The 20,252-nt window shown below is 41.1% G+C and overlaps 2 protein-coding genes across 2 annotated transcripts; one reads left to right on the top strand and one right to left on the bottom strand.

Moving 5' to 3' along the window:
* Positions 1-1,100: 1,100 nt before the first annotated feature.
* CUNH22orf15 (chromosome unknown C22orf15 homolog) lies at positions 1,101-10,357 on the top strand. The gene is made up of 5 exons (XM_018565901.1): positions 1,101-1,196; positions 3,165-3,251; positions 5,319-5,441; positions 7,935-8,009; positions 10,176-10,357. The coding sequence occupies exons 1-5, from the start codon at positions 1,172-1,174 to the stop codon at positions 10,319-10,321; spliced, it is 456 nt and encodes a 151-aa protein (XP_018421403.1). The 5' UTR covers positions 1,101-1,171; the 3' UTR covers positions 10,322-10,357.
* A 3,548-nt stretch (positions 10,358-13,905) lies between these two features.
* On the bottom strand, positions 13,906-19,705 carry CHCHD10 (coiled-coil-helix-coiled-coil-helix domain containing 10). Its single transcript, XM_018565902.1, has 4 exons — positions 19,585-19,705; positions 17,591-17,804; positions 15,261-15,417; positions 13,906-14,028 (listed from the first exon to the last, which is right to left on the bottom strand). The coding sequence occupies exons 1-4, from the start codon at positions 19,626-19,628 to the stop codon at positions 14,009-14,011; spliced, it is 435 nt and encodes a 144-aa protein (XP_018421404.1). The 5' UTR covers positions 19,629-19,705; the 3' UTR covers positions 13,906-14,008.
* Positions 19,706-20,252: the final 547 nt, after the last annotated feature.

Below are 20,252 nucleotides of genomic sequence, written 5' to 3'. Positions count from 1 at the left end.
GGTTACTATGGACAACTGCTTCAGATTCTGTCCGCTCCAGTTTTGATAAATTCCCCCACACTGAGTCTAACCTAGTAAGTGGAAGCACATGGAAGGTATAAAAAGTCCAGCACGGGGGGTAAGCAACTTTGGCACTCCATCTGTTGTGCAACTACAAGTCCTATGAGACATTGCAAGACATGAGTCCCAGAGTTGGAGTTTCACTACAGCTAAAGTGCCTGGGTTACCCCTGGTCTAGGAGATGGACCTCTTCTAAAATGTACTCAGGACTAGGGATGAGCTCAGCTTTGCACCAAACCAGACTTAACCTGAGAAAGCTTGAACCCTAAGGGAGCTTCTCCCAAGCGCGGGGCGAAATCCCTGTCCCCAGCATGACGTAAGGAAGGGGGCAGGATGCATTGACTTTATATGGCTACATGCCTATATTTGGCAAATCCCATTGACCTAATATGGCTATATGACCATATAAGGTAAATGATGTCAGAAAAAAAATCCCGACCCTTTGTTTATATTCAGCTACTGGGCGGCCATTGCTGATTAGGTGGAAGTTCAGAGGAGCTCAGCTTTGGAACTGATTCGGCCTGAATGTGAGCTCTCCTCTACTCAGGACATGTATGTAATAAGTACAACAATGTATCCAGTGCCTCAGTCTGCTTTACAAAACTGTAATATTCCCCTGTATCCAGCAAATTTACTTACATATGCCCAGCACCCAGCTGTACACATATAACCACATCAGACATTTATATTATATCTCACCAAACACCAACACTTCTGACCAGTCCTACAGGTATTATTACACAGCATGACGCAACAACATGAATTTGTTGTTTTTAGTTACTTGCATTCCTGTACTGAGATTTGATGAGAGTGCTGACTTAAAACCTGTTCCTCCTACTTTTGTCATTGTAAAATCCCATAGAGGATAATTGGAGGCTTCTTGGCAGAAGCTTTTGTTGCCTCTTAGATACCAAGACAAAAGACTTCACTCTTTGCTGAGCTGAGCCATTTAAGAGACAATAGCTCTACTCATTTCACTAACAACAATTCCTCTCCGTTCTGCCGCAGTGTAAGCAACCAGGACAGAGCCACATTTTCAACGATATTCGTGTATTTTTAGGAGCTGAGGACCAAGGCGTGATTGTTGTGAGGCATCAGGACAGCATATAAGATGTTTATCACTGTGAAGTATGGAGGTATGTAGCTTGATGACGTTATGTCATATTATATTGTCTGGTAGTAGTATACTCACCCTGCTGGATATACATGGCCAGAGCTTCAGTTATGGCAAAACATCCTACAACTGTCTAATTACCAAAACATTCTCTAAAGCCGATAACTAATGTGTTTCTTTGCCCAAATCGTTTTTGGAATGATGTGTGAGAAATATTTCCAGCCTGCTACAGTACATACAGGTTTTCTTTATTTCTCTGTGCGTAATTATCATCTTGGTGTTAAAGGGTATGTCAAGGGTCAGAACCCCTATCAGGTTTTAACTTCTGTCTGAGGCTCTTTTAGAGAGACTTCCCCTCATTTCCTGTACTGCTGACAATACTTTCACCAGACAGGAAGTGAGGGAAACAGAGAGCAATAAAAATCTGAACAGGGATCTAGCCTTCTGCTACATAGGGTTTCCACCTTTTCTTCAAGCGAAACCCGTACACTCTAGCGATGTGCGGACATCTTTTTGGGGAGAATGAGTCGCGGATTATTCATATATAAATAGCGGCACCCATTCGTATGTAAATATCACAGTTGAGACTATTTTCAGTGGGGGGCCAGTAGTCCCTATCTTAATTTTGGTTGCCCCTCTCTGCCTGACATCTTGTGTCCGGGTTTCTGCTGCCATGAAACACGGACACAGCATTCAAAACCTGGACTGTTCGGGTGAATCCCAGACAGGTGGCAACCCTACTACTAAAGTCAACACTATTTCTGTCTGTGTTGCTGTTAGAGAGTTTGCCCTCACTTCCTGTCTATTAAAATGTTGTCAGAAGAACAGGAAGTGAGAGGATATCTCTGGAATGGAGCCCTAGACAGGCGTAAAAACTGACATGGGTTCTACCTCTTCCCCTCATTTCCTGTACTGCTGACAATGCTTTCACCAGACAGGAAGTGAGGGAAAATCTGCAAAGGGGACACAGACAGCAATAAAAAGCCTTCTCCTACACTACTAAAGTCAACACTATTTCTGTCTGTGTTTCTGTTAGAGAGTTTGCCCTCACTTCCTGTCTGGTAAAATGTTGTCAGCAGAATAGGAAGTGAGGGCATATCTCTGGAACGGAGCCCTGGACAGAGGTAAAAACTGACATGGGTTCTAACTCTTCCCCACTCTATCCAAAATAAAGAAACACGTTTTGGCTGGACATGCATTTAACATGTACATTGTAATTATTCCAAAAAGAATCTGTTAACTTTCTTGGGAGGTTTGTATAGTGCATAATCAGCATTAGACAAAGTTACTGCTAGCAAAAGTTTCCAGTTTGTTGAACTTTACAAACATAGAGAATGGACAAAAATGTACTTGTGTGAAAAAAAAGAACAGAACCCCAGTTTAGCACCACAGTTCTCCTGGAAAATTCTCTAGACCTTTACTTACCCCATTCCTAACTCAGCACTGTGTATACATACTACCCCTTCCCTTTACCCTGCAGATACCACTGCCCCAACATATCCTGCTCAATAGCTGCACATCCTTGGACATATCACAATCCATATCCTAGGTGAGAAGTCCCAGAGACACTTGTATGTATATTTCTTCCTGGTCTTCTGCCTTCCACAGAAAATAGAAAAATGGGGTATCCAATAGGAGAATACAAGGCAATGATGTACAAAATGCAGTAACCAATAGCAACAGGAAATTGGTGATGGTGAATTGGGAAGGGTAGAAACGCTGCCCTAATTAGTACTGCTCTCTCTGCATGAGCACTGCTGACTGTCCCCCCGAGGAACATGTCCCTGGAAAGTATGGGAGTTGTCAGAAACTGAGTTCTCTCTCTACACATTTCCTATAAGTATAATGTGACAAGCCTGCCTCAGAAATGTACTGACTCATCCTTTTATAATTTATACAGTATTACATTCTGGTCCGTTTAGATTTGGACTATTTGTTGTTTCAGTTAAACCACAAGACAATCTAACCCTTTGTTTTATTCTGTTCCCAGCTGATAATCAAATTTTATTGAATCCTAACTGCAAGCTGGTGAATTTAGCAGAAGTCTTGAGGGAGAAGTGTCAATGTGGAAGTGAGGGTAAGTAAAGGGCAAAGATGAGAAGTGCAAATTAAAATAGGGTAATAAAATGCCTTTAGGGCTAGTTCACACCAGCCATAGTGTGTTCCGGCACGATTCTGGCCGGAACGCACTGGATCGCATTGCGGCCGGCTCACTTTGTTGTGGGGCGGCAGGGGGTATGGTGGTGCATTGAACTCAATGACACCGTAGCCACACCCTCCGGCCGCAATGCGATCGGCTGCATGGGAATTGAAGGCACATCAATGTCTGCGGTCCGGTGCGATCAGAAAAATGCTGCAAGCACTATTTTTTCTGACCGGACTGGAACGCAGGCATTGATGAGCCACGAGTTCCCGTGCGGCCGATGGCAGTGTGGCCGGAGGGCGTGGCTGCGGTGCCATTCACTTCAATGCCCCGCCACGCCCCCTCCCGCCCCACAACAAAGTGAGCCGGCCGCAATGCAATCCAGTGCCAGAATTGTTTGATATGACTTACATTTTTAAAGGAGAAGTGCGGGGAGAGTAAAACATACTTTCCCTTCTCTAACTGCTTAAACACAGCTCCTAAATTTAAATAATGTCCAGATAAAAACTACCTGAATAAAATCAAAATCAGAAAGCCATTTTGGATGTGTAATATTAATAAAAACCTAACATATATAAACAACTAAAATAGTGATATACAAATATCAGCAAGTGCTCCTGTGTGCAATCTTAATAAAACATATAATCAGATCTATCAAAGTGCTGTTAAAAAACTGCATATATCCTTCTGTAATAACCTGTAATGGCCAATAAAATTGTGCAAATATCCCTCTGTGGTAACCAATACCAACCAGTACAATTTTTAAAGTTCTCTGTCTGAGGTAAAGAAATACAGTTCAGCGTATTGTGAAAATTGGCACCTGTGGTACAGATTTGTCCCACTGCTTAGAGCTGGCGTAGGATACTGCAACAATCCCATGCCTGCTCCATATACCATGAGCTGAGCAATCATGTAACTGCTGATCGGTCTGCTCTTGGACTCTTCTCCCTTCAGAGAGCAGTGACTCTCGCTGTTCCTCCAGCACTCATTGGAGGAACAGATAAGGGAAGGGGTAGTCACAGCTGGAGAGCCAGAGCCAGCCACCACATAGTCAGCCACCACATAGTCAGCCACCACATAGTCAGCCAGGGTGGATCCCAAAAGTGTTGTCGGGGATTCCTTCCTAGCTGCGGCGTGGCTCTGCACTGGCAGCAGAGAGCAGGAATTAGTAAATGTACTGCTGTGACACAAGAGAAGTAAAGTAAAAAAAGAAGGTTGGCATTACTTCTCTTTTAAATGCTTGCTCTTATATATTTTTGTTACTATCTGAAATATAGAGATTAGTAGTTTAGCAATCAATGGCAAAATTAAATTAGCTACTATAATTATGTCTTCTCCCCACTCAACAAGTGTTGATATAAGATAGAGCCATAAATCAGAACCACCGTGTAGCACTACAAAGCAGGAAGCAGAGCCTGTGTATGGAATAGGCAAATATGGCTACCCCCATTTACATATATAATTATAAATTATTTTAAGGAACCCTGTCGAGGGGTGAATGGTGGTAGAAGGGTGGATGACACTGTTTCTGGGACTGGATGACACTGATATAGGTGACAGCATATTGCTTGTGACAGGTCTTTTTTAAGGTCATCTATGAACCTCAGTGAAGCTGGTCATGCACAGATCATGCTTGGGGAGGGGGATGGCACAGGCAAGGTGGGTGTAGAAAGGATAGGCCAGGTGTAAACAAAAATCACTTCAAGCCAACAGTACCCCACACAGCTTTTATGTGGCCTGGTAGAAGAAGGTGTTCCCATGTGCATGTGAAGATAATATAGACCCACTTTTTAATAAGATCAATGACAGGAGGGATGTTGCCAGGGAAAAGGCACATCAAACTTTGCTATACTATGGGGCACCATGATCTTTAGTTTTGCAACTGGCTGGAATAACAGTGCACAAGGAATTGGGAACATTGCTTTCTTTTATTAGGCTGGCTATAGGCAGCCCAAATCCCCACCTATCTGCCTGTTTGTCTTACTACTCTGTCTTCTACAGTTTCTATAGATCTCTTGGATGAATCAGGAACGCTAATAAATCTCAGTGATCTGGAGGGTTCTCAAGAGGTTGCTACTAATCATCTAAAGGAACGACAGTGCTATATATTGGTCAAAATAATCCGTAAGTACACACATAGATATGGTGTTTTTTAATCATGTCGTTTATTGTTCCTAATGTTATCTATTTCCTTTTGTATTTTGTGTAATTCTTTACTATATAGTAAAATCAAATAAAAACTACCAGTACAAAAGAGTTAAAAACATAACCCTGATGCAGCCAACCACTTACTAAAGGTCAGGTGTTAGGCAAGAAAAAAAAATCTTATGTTAACAGCTCTTCCTATCAAGGCTATATTCACACAGACAGCAAGGGGTGGCCCTGATGAGAATCACTAGGATTCCTGCCACTGGACCTACTGCTGAATGCACAAAGCATGTGTGCACAGCAGCGGCAGCTGTCAGATTTGTCCTCTGTACAAATCAATGGCCGGTGCCGCCGCTGTTCGCATGTACCTGCTCATACAAGAATAGAGCCTCTGACTGACCCTGGACGCAAACATTGTGTGTTCAGGGACAGCGTTTCTGCAGATATTCTGGCTACACTAATCGCAGCTAATCAGCCAGTTTGTATGCAGCCATAGTACAGGGTGCCTCTGAACTCAGCAAACTATCTGCTCCAGATCACCCATGTGAATGTAGCCTTAGACAATATCCTTATTTGTTTAGATCTGCGCTAGTTTATATCACTAGTTCTAGCAAACAAATAAATATATTTTGACTAAGGGCCTGTTCACATGAGATCAGGTCATGATCAGGTGCTGATCAACAGACGTGGAGCTGCTGATGCAGTGCGTTTTTTATGTGTTTTTGATGCGTTTTCGGTCCGGATGCTGACAGTTAATTTTTTGTCAACGTTGATGACATCATAATAAGTGGAGCAAGAATACAATTTTTTCTTTTTATCCCCCTTAGCTGCATTGCGTTGCGTTTCAGTTCCGTTTTCGTTGCGTTTTGTGCGCGTTCGTGCGTTTCCGGACTGGACAAAATGTGACATGCAGCACTTTTTCTGTCGTAAGCTGAACGGACTGCGCACGTGAGAACTGTAGCCCATAAAACACATAGGGATACATTGGGATGCATTTTGAGTGCAGCAGCGTACAGAGCCGGTCAGCACACAATTCTCCTTTAGAATGTTTTTTGCTTAAAACAACCAGTGACTATAGTCATGGGCATTAAATGAGAGCTGCAAATGAAAGAAGTTACCATATAACTGTTGTTATCCCTCTGGTGAACCCACTAAGCCCTACAAAATACCTATTCAATTACCGATTGTCACAATGTCCGGGAATCCATGCCAGATTTTCCCTTCAGTCTCTGGTACTTTGCTGACAGCCTTCTGTGTCACAAGGCTGCAGCCAATCTGCATTCCTCCTCCCCTATTTAGCCTTACCTCGCTTGTTGCTCTGGGTTTGAGCAACAAGTCTTATCTCTTGTGTCGGACCCCTCGTGTTTCCTGTGATCGGCATTCCCTGTGCTTTTTTGGATCCCTGTGTTTTTGGCTTCCCGTGTAGCGTGTTGGATTATCTACTTGGCTTTAGTCCCTACCTTGTTCTTGTAGTTCCTGTTATTTTCTAAGTTCCTGGTATGTACCTGTGTATATTCCTTGAGACCTTCCTGTGCTTTTTCCAGTGTGCTGCAGGTCTTGCTATATTGCTTTAGTATTCTTATTCGCCAAGCTCCGTGTATCTGTCTTCCCTTTTTACCTGGATTCTCCATACTACTGCCTGCCTTTCCCCAGTGTACCATATTCCTGTTTACTTACCTCACCTCAGTGTCTTGCAGGCCTTCCCCTCTTCTTGTGTGCTCTCTGTTCTGTGCAATCTGTGTTCAATACCTCCTTGTACGCACACTCCCTGTGCGCATTCGTCACCTTTTGCTGCTTCTTGTGTGTATCTTCTGTTACCTGTATCTCCTTGTGTGCACTTCTCCTGTGAGCGTCTGCTATTCCCAGTCCAAGAATAGCAGAAGCTGTCTGTGTGGGTGTGCTAGAGGGCCGGAACCTGGAAGGTGTCCGGCAACCAATCATCCTCACCATAAGAGGCTCTGTGGAAGACCCGGCCCTTCTTAGACTCTGCGCCTCTAGTGAGTCCACAATAATGCACAGACTCTTAGTCCTTAAGTTTGCAGTGACCTACAGCCCAGTTTTCACTCCAGTCCGTGATTCCAGCCTGCTCTGCAGGACCCTAACCTCTCGTGCTCTAGTGCCCTGGTCCCCAGATTGTGACACCCATTATCTTATTTAAGCATAAGCACACCCAAAACCCTTCTGATGAACAATGCTCGAGCCATGCATTGGGTTGTGCAGATTTGAAATATTACACTGTGGAATGCTGGGTGAGTGTGCCTATAGCTAGATATAACTGCCTGCCTAAGCGGATTTGTGTTTGTGTATTTCCCCCGACACAACATGACAGAGACTAAACTGGCAGTAGACATCATATGATGCCTTTTATATATGTAGATTACATTTTGTGCCCATGTCTGTAGCCACAGGTTTGCTGTTGAGCAGAACTATCCATAGCCTGTGTTTAACTTGTAGGAACTTAAATTGTAGGAGGTGATGGAACAGAGCCAGCCCGCTATGAGTCTATGCTGGAAAACCTAGCGAAACGTCACCCAGAGCTAGCAGGTAAGAATAAATCAAATGAAAAAACAGTTTTAGAAAACCTTTGATTCAGTATGCAGTCCAAATTGTTATGACATACAGGGGGTCACAAGAGAACAATATCTATCTATCTATCTATCTATCTATCTATCTATCTATCTGTTATATATCCATGTATTAACATTGTTGTATGCATATACAGTATATAGTTGTGTAAAGAAAAGTGATGTTTAGCAGTAGTCACTAGAGGTAAGTATGGCTCAACCAGCTACATAGTATAAAACAGCAAACAAGAATGGTTTCTTATTTAAGGAGAACTATGGGGAAAAACACTGACCCCCATAGTTCTCCTTTAACAAAAAACATCTAATCACCATGATCACCGCAGTCCCAACCATGGTTAGAACCTGCTGCTGTCTATTGTCTTCACACCAAACAAAGAAATCACATGGATTAATTTAATCCTGGAGACCCTTTTTTTTTTTTTAAGGATCCCACCTTTGGAGTGATATGCTGCACACCCCATACACCATGGTCAAGGCACATAAGTAACAGTCAGATTTTCCTAGTGAAGTAGGAGGGCATTAGGTTAATGCTTATTAGGAGGTGTTTGTCCTGCATTAGTTCATTGAATTATGTCATGTCATGTTATGTTTTTGACATTTGGAATATCACGGTTTACAAGATTGCTTTTCACTCTCTTGTGTTAAAGGAAACTCCACTCTCCACTACTTTGAATATATTATATAATATATTTTCTAAGTTGAATATATAACTCTAATGCAATTTTTCAAAAAACAACAACCCTTTCAGTAAAAAAAAATTCTGTCTTGGTGTCTGTAATAGTCATTCACATGTGGCAGAGTTCAAAATCTTAGGAGCCCTCCCTACTTCTCAGCATTCTATAGCGCTCTGTTTTTTTTGGCCAATTTTTACACTTAATACTCTAGACAGCTCTGCTATTAGAAGCTATAAGGCCTAGTTCATACCTAGGCGGCATCATTTTTGTGCATATGCGCACACTTGTGAAAACGCACACACATGAAGATGCGCGTTTTGACTGGCAACTTAAGAAACATTGCACTCAATAGACAAACGAATGTAAAAATGCGCACACAAATGTGCAACGTGCTTCTGCTGCGCGTTTCCGTTGAAGTCTAGTGGGAAAAACAAGCTTGAAACTGCCAAAAGAAGCTCCTGTACTCTTTTCTGCTTCTGGCATTTTGCAGCACAGGTGTGAACAGGGGCCATTGAAAATCATGGGATTTCTTGTGTTGGGTGTTTAAATGTGCTTTTCCTACTGCTCAAAAACGCCTTGGTGTGAAACAGGCTTAAATAATGTATTATTTAGTAATTGTTCTGCTATTACAAGGTAGCCAGGTCTGGTTTGGGCTTCTGGCTTTATCAACATTTGGACTGTGCAGAGAAGCAATGGAAATACAGTCATTATCTACACAAACAGAAGTGGTCTTTGGGCATTGAGCAGTAGGCTCTATTTATATTCATGGCTAATATCTTAAGTTTTCTGCAGGCATGAAAAATGTTTGTTATAATAGTAATAATAATAGTTCTTTTATACTAAGCTTATAGGATTTATATAATCATGACCCAAACAACCCTCAACATTTTTTTTTTTATTTTACCTATATTGAAAAACAGCTTTTATTACTTTAATAATAACACCAGGTTTGTAAAATTTGTGCAGGGACAGCTACTGGAAGGAGGCATCAGCAGGGTCTTCGTAGTCAGCCCTTTTTAACGTAGACATGCCTCCAGAACTACACACAGTGCATGGGATGGCAATTGGGAGACAGGGCAACATCACTTATTTTCATTGAGAGAAATCAATGTATGCATGTGGAGAGGGACAGAGAGGTGTGGGAATAGGTAGAGTTTTGTAGTCCAGCAGAGAAATCAGGCAACGTTTCTTGGTATCTCAGTGCAGCAGAGGCAGTGTTGTCAGTCAACAGCAGGAAGTTTTTTGGTTATTGGATTTATAGCAGGATCATCAGTTATTTTCCAGTATGGTAAGTATTGTAAAGATGTAATGTACGTTTTGTTTTGTTTTTTCCTATCTTGCACAGACATACTTTAACCCTATTTTAAGCTTATTATATGTTTTATTGTGAATCCATGTACAGTAAATCAAATCCAGAGATGACGATTACTATGTGTATGTCTCTTTGCCAGAACGCCTACAAAAGCTGTCTAATCCTCATGTGCGGGACAAATGGCGCAATCCAGCCGGCAAGAAATCTCGAGCATCCAAAGAAACGCCTTTTACTTCTCCTACAAAACCAAGAACTGCTTCCCAGCAGAAAAGCCGGCCAGCCTGAAGAGCTGGTGTACATTTTGGGGACTATTTACAGTCATTACATTACAGCTTACACAGATACAATGTAAGAACATGGTTTTGTTAATACCTTTTAGTTAGTTGCCTTTTTTTAATATGTATTGTACTGGAGAAGCCACATACAAATCATACATCTCTCTGCTGCATGTATGTTTGCCAACATTTCAAAAGACTTTCTGTTCCTATGCTGGGGTAAATTTATCTTCAAAAGGTTTCTACTACCATCAAAGTGAGAGCCAAACAATAAATCTTATGACAAAGAAAGGTATCATAAATAACAACTTGAGACGATATTCTTTTTTTTTTTTATATAGTTCTAATTCCACACATTAAGATGAAATTTCCCATTCCATAGCCAACAATTATTCCTGTAAATCTACACCAGGCAACTCTTTAACAAGCTAAGTGTTGTAATTCAAAATATGCAATAAAATGCATCCCAATAGGAGAACTGACTAGGATGAGGAGAATTGACTAGAAGAAACGATTTTTAGAGATCATTAACATATATATTGCATTTAATCCTGATGTCTTTTTGGAAGGTACATAAAACTAATCTCGGATCTTAGTCTTCTGACATACAGTACAAAGAGGGTAGCTTTGGGTCCCTAAGGTGAAAAATCGAAAATAAAAAGGACAACACAGAATTCTAATTTTAGATATGATGTTGATATATTTACATCAGACCAATGTTTTAAATATACTGATTATTATTTGTATTTAACAGTTTAGCTGCTACCATTTATGTATTCGTCCTATACATTTCAATTGCAAATCTTATTTCTGCCACTAGATGGTAGAAGTGAGCTTCCATTCAGGAAAGGTTATTGCAGGACTTGCCTAGATGTGTTACATGTACTGCATTATGGTATTTGTTTACAATCTTTCTTTTGGGTTCAGTTTAACTATTTAGGGGATATTTATGGTGGTTGGTTTTCAGTCCTTGCATATATATCATTGTATTATACTGTGGTTCATGAAATAATTATTTCTTTAATATGGTTAGACACATTTTATGTAGGTTATTGTTGCTTGGTATAATAACGTGTTCTTTTTCTAATAAAACATTATTAATTTGTATGCCGTTAATAGGAATTAGAGCAGTGCTGATCCATTCAGGTTCTTATAGCTTTTCTGGCAGCACACCAAAAGCAGGATTAGTTTAATACATACAAGTGTTGTCTTTTTCCTAAAATCCTTGTACGGCCTGATTAAGGTCTGCATAGGCTGAAATGTGTCAGCGACCGGGTTTTACCTTTTGGATACTAAAAAAAGTTACTGAAATTTTAGGTACCCACAATTGCTCCAGTATACTGATCCCTACATACTGTATATTAAAGTGAAGTCACATATTTCCTAAACAAAGAGATGAGGCTGCAGACACAGGAAGTGAGGTCACAGATTTCCAGAGCACACGGCAAGTGTGCACTCTATCGCACACACATCAGCCCCTGGTGAGATCGGCCATACCACAAACAAACTGATTCTATTCTCCTAACTAATCCTAATCTATAAAGGATGATGTGATGTCACTTCCACCTTCCCTAGAAATAAACACATCCTCGAGAAGGCATAGAGTTATGCTACTTCCTGGCCACAGATGATTAACATGTTTACAACAAATCATACACCTTCACTCATTTCCCTTTCTGTGTCAACATGTGAGCTGCACTGCCCCTTCCCTTTGACACCATTCCATGGCTCTCTGTTGCATGGAGTGCAGTGTTTAACACCTCTACTACACAGTGCCTACTACCTTTATTATATGCAGCGCCTCAGATTACTCCATTACACGCAGTGCTTCATATTGCTCTGTTACACTCAGTGCCTCATATAATATAAAACATTAAGATATTCAATCTTTTTGTACTGACATCAGAGCCGACATCCAGGTACAGATTTTCAAAACCTGGGACTATTTATAGAACTCAGTGACATTTCCAAATCATAAATTAGTTACTATTAGTACATTACTATAAATAAAAAAATAATGGTTCTCATACTTTTAAAGCTGGCCACATGGGGCTATAAAAGTTAACCTAACCACTTTGATCACTGTCTGCCCATTCAGGAATGCTCTCATAGCATATAACTGCTGTTAAATCTAAAGGAGACTGTGAAATCAGGTACAGTGGTCAGCTGGGATAGGATTATACTCGCTTGTTTTTCTAGGTGAATGGTCCAAGACTACCCTGTCCATCCTTACCTAGAGAGTTAGACATATGCATATTGAGTGTCAATCATTAAAGTAACACTAAACTCAGGAGTAAAATCTTAAAATTGCATTCAAGTACCTTAACTATTAACAAAATGCATCTTATTTGTGCATCACTCAGCTGTAGATCCTCAAATCATCTCTGAATTGGTGGTGACACTGTCCTTCCTTCTGGAGGGTGGCTACTTTTGTTCCCCATGGTCCCTGTGTGTGTTGTAAAGTAGCCACCGCTCCAAGCTCACTCCCGTGATAGTCTAACTTCAATACAAATTAGTAAACTAAAAGTGAGATTGTAGTCCATCACTGGAGCGAGCTTGGAGCAGCGACTACTTTACAACACACACAGGCACCATGGGGAACAAAAGTAGCCACCCTCCAGAAGGAAGGACAGTGTCAGCACCAATTCAGAGATGATTTGAGGATCTACAGCTGAGTACCAAATAAGATACATTTTTGTTAGTAGTTAGGGTACTTGAATGCATTTTTAAGATTTTACTCCTGAGTTTAGTGTCACTTTAAAAATGGAACAGAGGGACACATTGAAATTAATACAGACTGCAATGTCTGGGGGTGTTTGCAATTTACGCACTTTCCATTCATTTGAACAGATGAACAGATAGTGGAATTTTCACACTGGTTCTGGATGCAGGAATGAAGTAGTACTTGAATAAGTCACCTTTTTCCTCCCTATGCTGGAACTATATTTACATCACATATGTTACATATTTTAAAAAAAGACACATCCAGCACTCTAGTTTGTCTGCATGGAGTCGTTATGTTGCAACGTTCCACTGAGCATGGAAGGACTTTGATCTGATCACAAGTATGTGAACATCAGCTAGATGGTAAAACTCCCCTGTACACATTTATTAAAGCGTAGGTGTACACATATGTGACAGGACAGACACCATGTAACTCAGTTACCATGCACCGTAGACTGGCAACTTCTTAAAGGTAAAAGAACAGTGTATTTCCTGTGGACATATTTTCAGTTATTTTTGTATTGTGTTTTTACTAAACTGTCACATTTCTACAAGCTTGCTCTTCTATATTTTATTATATATTTCTCTCCTAAACCCAAAAGTACAAATTTAATACATTGCAGATGACCAGCCCTTAGATGTGATGGCTATGTTCATTTCCATTTTTCGGATGAAGAACAGTTTTAGCAAGTACAGAAATTACCTGCTGATCTTATTTTACTCATATGTTTTAAATCATTTTGGGGTTGATTTTGAAACCACATTTTCATACGAGTTGTACAAGGAATCATACACAACAATTAAAGCTAAGTTAAAATAGAAATATATTTATTATCTATTCTTCTGAAAGACAATATAGATAACTTTCAGAACATGTGCAATGCTCTCTGGACATGTAGTGGGCAGAGAGTTAAAATGTATTGATACTGTTGAGAAATGGCTCTTCACAATCCAGCAGGGACCCAGGAGAATTTTAGACGAGGGAAGAGATACCTGCGGGAAGCACAAGTACAAATTACATTTTGTAGATCATGAAGACAGCAACACACCATCAATTCCTGTTCATGACTACTACTAACAGTAATATGCGCCATATAGAGTACTTTCTGACTGCTGCAGCAGCGATACTTACATTTCCAGCATCCCCAGCAATTATTGCTTTACTTTCCTATCAGTATGATTTTTTTCTTGCACAGCTCTGTTATACAGGGATTGTAAGAGGCTGATACCAGGGCAATTTCAGGTACTTGCACAGCTCGCATAAAATACATTAATACATTGTGTATTAATGGTTACAGAGCTGCAATAATGTGTCTTTTTTAATCTACCTAAAGTTCAGCTTTAAATCAAATAAAGGGAAGCCATTGGATCAATGAATACACCAAGGATACAGGATATGAGCCCAGATACTGATAACTGTCAAAAACGATAAAAAAATAAAACATTTTAGATTTAAGAAAGCACTAACCCAGGCCATAGTTATTAGGGATTGAATCACACAACTCAGAACTTGCATCAAATCTGGTCCATTTGCTTCGAGCCACAGTTTGCTGTGAAACCTATTTTTTTTAAGCTGAGCTAGCAAGCAGTACAACCAAGCCGAATGCTGTTCAGCGGCATTTGGCTATTTACTCACTGCCGTTGGACCCCTATAAGAATAGGGCGAACAGCAGCAAGTGAACTGCGAGTGAATAATCCAACTATAAAACCTTTTTTTAATCCTACCTAAGACACATTGACCCTGGCAATAACCTAAATCAAGCCCTCACCTATTGTCTTTTTTAACAAACTTTTTGCACAGACTTATCTTTTAGATGGGGAGAAAAAAGATACAATTCAACATTTTCTCCTTACAGAGAAGAAAGAGATGCAAAGGAGGCGTCCAAAACAAGTGATCACTGTGATTGGCTGTTACAGTGATTGGGGGACGGTCCTCCCAGCTCCCGATCATTAGTCTGGGACCAGGAGCTGTCAGTGACAGTTGCAAACTCCATGCTGAAGCGTACTCCCAGCACAAAAACATGCTGCGCTACTGAAGAAATCCCACCTCCGTAACACTACATATATGCGTGAGGTCGGCATCAAGGGGTTAAAATGTTCTCAAGGAATCACTAGTCTGCTCACCTATTAGTTTATTTTATCTGCAAAGGAATCATTGCTACACAATTACAAGACTATATGAATACTATTCCACATCATCTTCCCCTTCCTCCTTCATAACTCACCATAGTTGTTTTTGCACTGCTTTAGGACTTCACTAAATCCCTCACACAGGGTCAGGTCATTGTTAGTCGTAGCACAGTTCAAGAATTCCTTCAATTCATAGTGACAGGGGTTGTGAGTCGGCTGTTGCTGCTGGGAGAAGGTAGGCTTGGGTGCCTCCTACAAGAGAAACAAAGATTTTACAACAAAAGATTAGAAACTGCCTTCAACAACATGGTTGACAAAGCTAATTCACGGCCCAATGAAACGTCTAGGCATCAACATGACATTGGAATTTGCACAGCTGAACCAGGAAGATTAAAGGCAAAGTCCACCCTTACAAAAAATACATGCACACATTCAAAAAAGAAAAAAAAATGTGTATTTATTATTTTTTGCTTTGGATCCATTAAAACCAAGATCAGTGGCTCACAGCTGTAATGATCAGGCTCCTGCAAACTATTCCTCCCAGCCTCTGTCCGTACCCAGGCACAAATTTTCAGTTACGGGGATGAGGAGTCAATAGACTATGCATGTGGTGACAATGCAGAACCTATACTTCATTGAGAACTACAAGTCCCTTTGCCGCGTTGACGGATGGGAATTGTAGTCCCTGATTATGCAGCAGTGTGGGAAGACCCATGTAAAGCTTTACCAATTTCGAAAGAATAATACTAGCTTGTGGGGGGAAGAAGCCGACGTATCAGGGAAGTTGGGGGCCAGGGTATGCAGTGAAATGTTTATTTACAGCCTAAATATGGGGTAACATGGACGATGGTCTGAAAAGCAAACTTAGCCTTTAAGGGGAGAGAGCAATATGTATGCCATACCCAGAAATACAAGTTCACTCTTGTGATGGACTATAATTGCATGGTTTAGTTAACTAATGTGTATTGAGATTGTAGCCCATCACAGGAGTAAGCTTGGAGCGGTGACTACTTTACAACACACACAGGTACCATGGGGAACAAAAGTAGCCACCCTCCAGAAGGAAGGACGGTGTCAGCACCAATTCAGAGATGATTTGAGGATCTACAGCCGAGTGATACACAAATAAGATACATTTTTGTCAATAGGATACTTGAATGCATATTTAAGATTTAACTCCTGAGTTTAGCGTCACTTTAAACTCTGAGATAACACAGGCACAGGGCACAACACAGGTTTGGATTTGGGGAAAGATAAACAGGTATCTTCTTAAACAGAGAAAACAAAATGCGTTCAATGGTATAATTAACAGACCATGCTATGAGGTGAGTGCTTTTCACTCACCTCGTAGTTCTAGCCGACCTGTGACAATGAGACTGTCACAGGTCGGCTCAGTAGATCGGGAGGTGAGCGAACACATACCAGGTTCGCTCACCTCTCGATCCTGTCACGGCAGAGGACGGACTGGATTCCCCCCTCCCCGCTGACTGGTGGAACGGACGGGGGAGGGGGCGGGTACAGCTGGCTCTGCCTCTAGATAGGCAGAGCCAGCTGTCACTGACGCAGCTGGGCGGATCCCGGCACAATTGTCGGGATCCGCTTCAGCTGCGACGTCACAGTATACCGCGAGCTACAGCTCGCAGTATACTGAGCTTAGGGTGACGGGAGGACGCTAGTTTATGGGGAAAAGCTTTAACCCCATAGTTCTCCTTTAAAGGACCATGGCCAATCTTGCGCTAGGGGGCGCGCGCGAGCAGAAAAAAAATGCCATCTGGCGACGGCAACCCGCCAATGCAGCAGTGCCGTCCGTCCGTTTTTTTACTACGTGCGGATGGCAAGAGGTTAAAGGGTATCTATGGTCAAACCCTAAAACTAAATATGTATTTCTGTATTTAATTTCCAAAGATTCTATCCCACTCCTAAAAACTATATTAATCTAGAACTTTGTAAACTTACTTATTGAAAATGGCCATAGGATGTACTTCCTCAATGCACTGACACAATTTCACTCAGCCCTGTGAATATGCACTTCCTTATGTCACCACCTGCCTTCTGACCTACAACTCAACGTCTGAACAATGTAACATTGTCATTGCTTGCTGGAAGCAATGCATGATGGGATATGTAGTCTTGAGAAATCAAGATTGTATCACATCAAGCAGCAGGGTAGGAGATGTAAAGCACACTGGGAATCCAGGAAGTTGATGAACGTGATGGGCAGACTACATAAAAGGGATTTTTTTTTTTTAACCAAGCTTTGATTTCTTTATTAAAAACAACTCTAGTATGTATTCCTATTACAATGCTGATCTTATAACAGGATAGTATATGCTGGGACTTTAAAGTTCAGGAGCAAATAAGTTTCTTTACAAAAGGTCAGTAATCAGAGGTAACACATTGTACATGCAATTGGATTATTACTAACCTGTGCAGCAGGCTTGGCTGGCTCTGAGCTACCTCCACTGAAAGCTCCAGTCAGAGCCCCGCCAATAACATGTCCCACTGCTGAGCCCACAGCTACCCCGGCTGCTGTAGTAGCCATCTGAGCCATCAGCCCTGGCCCCTGAGACGGAGCTGGAGCTGCAGATACAGCGGAAGGTGGTGGGTGTGCTGGAGCCGGCACATGAGAAGGTGCTGAGCTGTTCAGAAAAAGAGGAATTACAAATAAATACATTACAAGCATCCTTTAGGAAAGAAATAATTCAACTTCATTTTCCCAGTACAATACCACTGGTCGTACATGAGTTAGTACACCATCAAAGATTTGATCATTCTAGAATAGCCGATAGTTTCACTCCAAACTTGGGAATACAGACCTTACACACTATACTGGTTATACATCCGGAATACATCTGAAATGTGCTACATGCTGGAAAATTGCCCCAATCAGAACACTAAACCATACTTTACATGATTTTCACACTTAACCACTTCCGGTGCTTGTTACCCCGCTATGTAATTTATTTATTATTAATCTACAATTGTTATTATTAATTATTTAATATTTTGTATTTAATATTTTTTGTTTGGCACATTGAGATTCATTTTTCAAATAAGGTTTTACACATGCCATTATTGAATGGCTGATTTTTTTTCACTGACACTTTTTGATGCGAGTAAATTTTTTTCACTAGGAAGCTTGAACAAAGTTTGTTTTTAGTACAGTTTTTCTCACTATAAAACTTGAATTTCAACACATTATTTTATATATTGATGATATATATATTATATCTACCAATATATTCATCAAATTTTTCTATCACCAAACTAGTATCACCACTTTTCATGTAATATATGATATAACAATTATTTTAGTTTATTAGATATCTACCTTTAGGACTGTGTTATTTTTATTTTACACTTGTTTCAATATCAACTGTCAGCAGCTGGCCATACATACTTTGTTTTAGCCAGCTAAGTGAGGGAAATCCAATGATTCCCCCATCCATGCTAAACAGTGTGGATGGAGGAATCCCTGATGCTGGCTATTGTGTTCAGCAGCTGCTCCAACTTTTTGGGTGCAGGAAGGGGGGGTGTCTGCTAACAGGAATAGACAGACTGTCCTCCGATGACCTGCTGCAGCACATGTGCCGTAGAGTATTCTGAGACCTTGTGGGATGCATGACATGGATATGGAAACACATATCATTCTTGCCTAGGTAAGAATACAAGAAGTGCGGTATTAAAAAAAAACCATAAAAAAATTAATTAGAGAATCTGTCTATCTGCTTGTTAAAGAGGAAGGTTGGCATGGAATAAAAGTGGGTGGAGAGGGTGAAGGTCAAATTAATTATGTACCATTCCTCCTGGCTGGAGTTCAGCTTTAAAATGCCATACTGTTCTTACAATCCACCCTGGATACTTGTACAGGCTTTAAAAGTATTCATTTTGCCACTAGGACACTTTCAAATGCTGCTTATATCTATGGGAGAACTTGTGTCTGTGGAGAGCTATGCCTGTGACCTTCAATACACGTGAACTAGGTAAACACTAAACAGTTCTAGGAGCATAATTGTGCCCATCACTTACTAAAAGTAACTAACAAAATGTAAACTTCCCACTGTGCTCAATGGATAGTTCTAGAGCCTGCAGAAAGCACAAGACCACAGCTCCATATGCTAGTGACAGGTTTTAATTCCTCTGCTTGACCTTTGTCAAAAACAAAGTGATCCAAGGTTTATGTTAATTATTTATTCCTCCTCCAACCTCGGGAGGTCCCCCTGTTCCCCAGTCTGTCTACAGGTCACAGTCTGCCAATGCAGTCCCCCTGTTCCCTAGTCTGTCTACAGATCACAGCCAGCCATGCAGTCCCCCTGTTTCCAAATCTGTCCTACAGATCACAGCCCTCCTTGTAGTGGTGACATTTTCCCTGTGACCTGTTTTTTTCCCTCTTCAGAACAATGACAGAGCAGATCTCACCTGGCAGCTGGGCGAGAAGAAACACTGCGACTACCTCGGGGCATGATGACCTCTGCCAAAGCTCAGACGAGCTCTCGGTCACACTGACAGCTCCCAGCACTGATCTACGACGCACGAGCAGAATTTCTCCACTGGGCGCATTCTGATGACATCAGAACCTGCAAGTGCTCTATCTTTGGAATGGGAGCCGACAGCAACAGGATGGATTAGTTACTTCTGCATGCAGGTGTCTAGTTTTCTTTGCCTGTGCTGGTGGAGGCAACTGGGATAGAGGGGAATTTATCAAAACTGGAGCAAATAAACCTGGTAGCAGTTGTCCATAGTAACCACTTTGTCTTTTATTATCAGAGCTTATACAAGGAAACTGATGAGAGAAGCTGATTGGTTCTCCAGAGTCTGTCTGCTCCAGAGTATAGTGTTTTCAGCACATATTCAGGAGTAGTTTATAAAAATGATCTATCTCAGGTTTTCATTCATTGGAAGTCATTGATGAGTCTTATCTTTATTAATATTAAATGTACAGATTTGTACCTGAGCCCTTAAACTGATTTAGGTTCAAGTGATTGCAAATAAGCGATTCATCATTTTCTTAAATATCGCACGATGCAACACATACGGTTGTTCTGCACTTTTCTGATCAACTGACAGTATGGATGGAAAATATGATC

This window comes from Nanorana parkeri, unplaced genomic scaffold (assembly GCF_000935625.1).
Source record: "Nanorana parkeri isolate BGI_ZX_2015 unplaced genomic scaffold, ASM93562v1 scaffold899, whole genome shotgun sequence".
NCBI lineage: Eukaryota > Metazoa > Chordata > Amphibia > Anura > Dicroglossidae > Nanorana > Nanorana parkeri.
The sequence above is the reverse complement of the archived record's forward strand: the minus strand, read 5'-3'. Positions and strand labels throughout refer to the sequence as shown.

What these genes read in the sequence shown, in the direction of transcription:
- CUNH22orf15 (XM_018565901.1), top strand. Translation starts at nt 1,172, where the DNA reads ATGTTTATCACTGTGAAGTATGGAG. An exon ending in TATATTGGTCAAAATAATCC is followed by an intron (nt 5,442 to 7,934) that starts GTAAGTACACAC and finishes CTTAAATTGTAG; the next exon opens with GAGGTGATGGAACAGAGCCA. An exon ending in ACGTCACCCAGAGCTAGCAG is followed by an intron (nt 8,010 to 10,175) that starts GTAAGAATAAAT and finishes TCTCTTTGCCAG; the next exon opens with AACGCCTACAAAAGCTGTCT.
- CHCHD10 (XM_018565902.1), bottom strand. Translation starts at nt 19,628, where the DNA reads ATGCCCCGAGGTAGTCGCAGTGTTTCTTCTCGCCCAGCTGCCAG. An exon ending in TCTTCTCGCCCAGCTGCCAG is followed by an intron (nt 17,805 to 19,584) that starts GTGAGATCTGCT and finishes TTTTCTGAACAG; the next exon opens with CTCAGCACCTTCTCATGTGC. An exon ending in CAGCCAAGCCTGCTGCACAG is followed by an intron (nt 15,418 to 17,590) that starts GTTAGTAATAAT and finishes TTTCTCTTGTAG; the next exon opens with GAGGCACCCAAGCCTACCTT.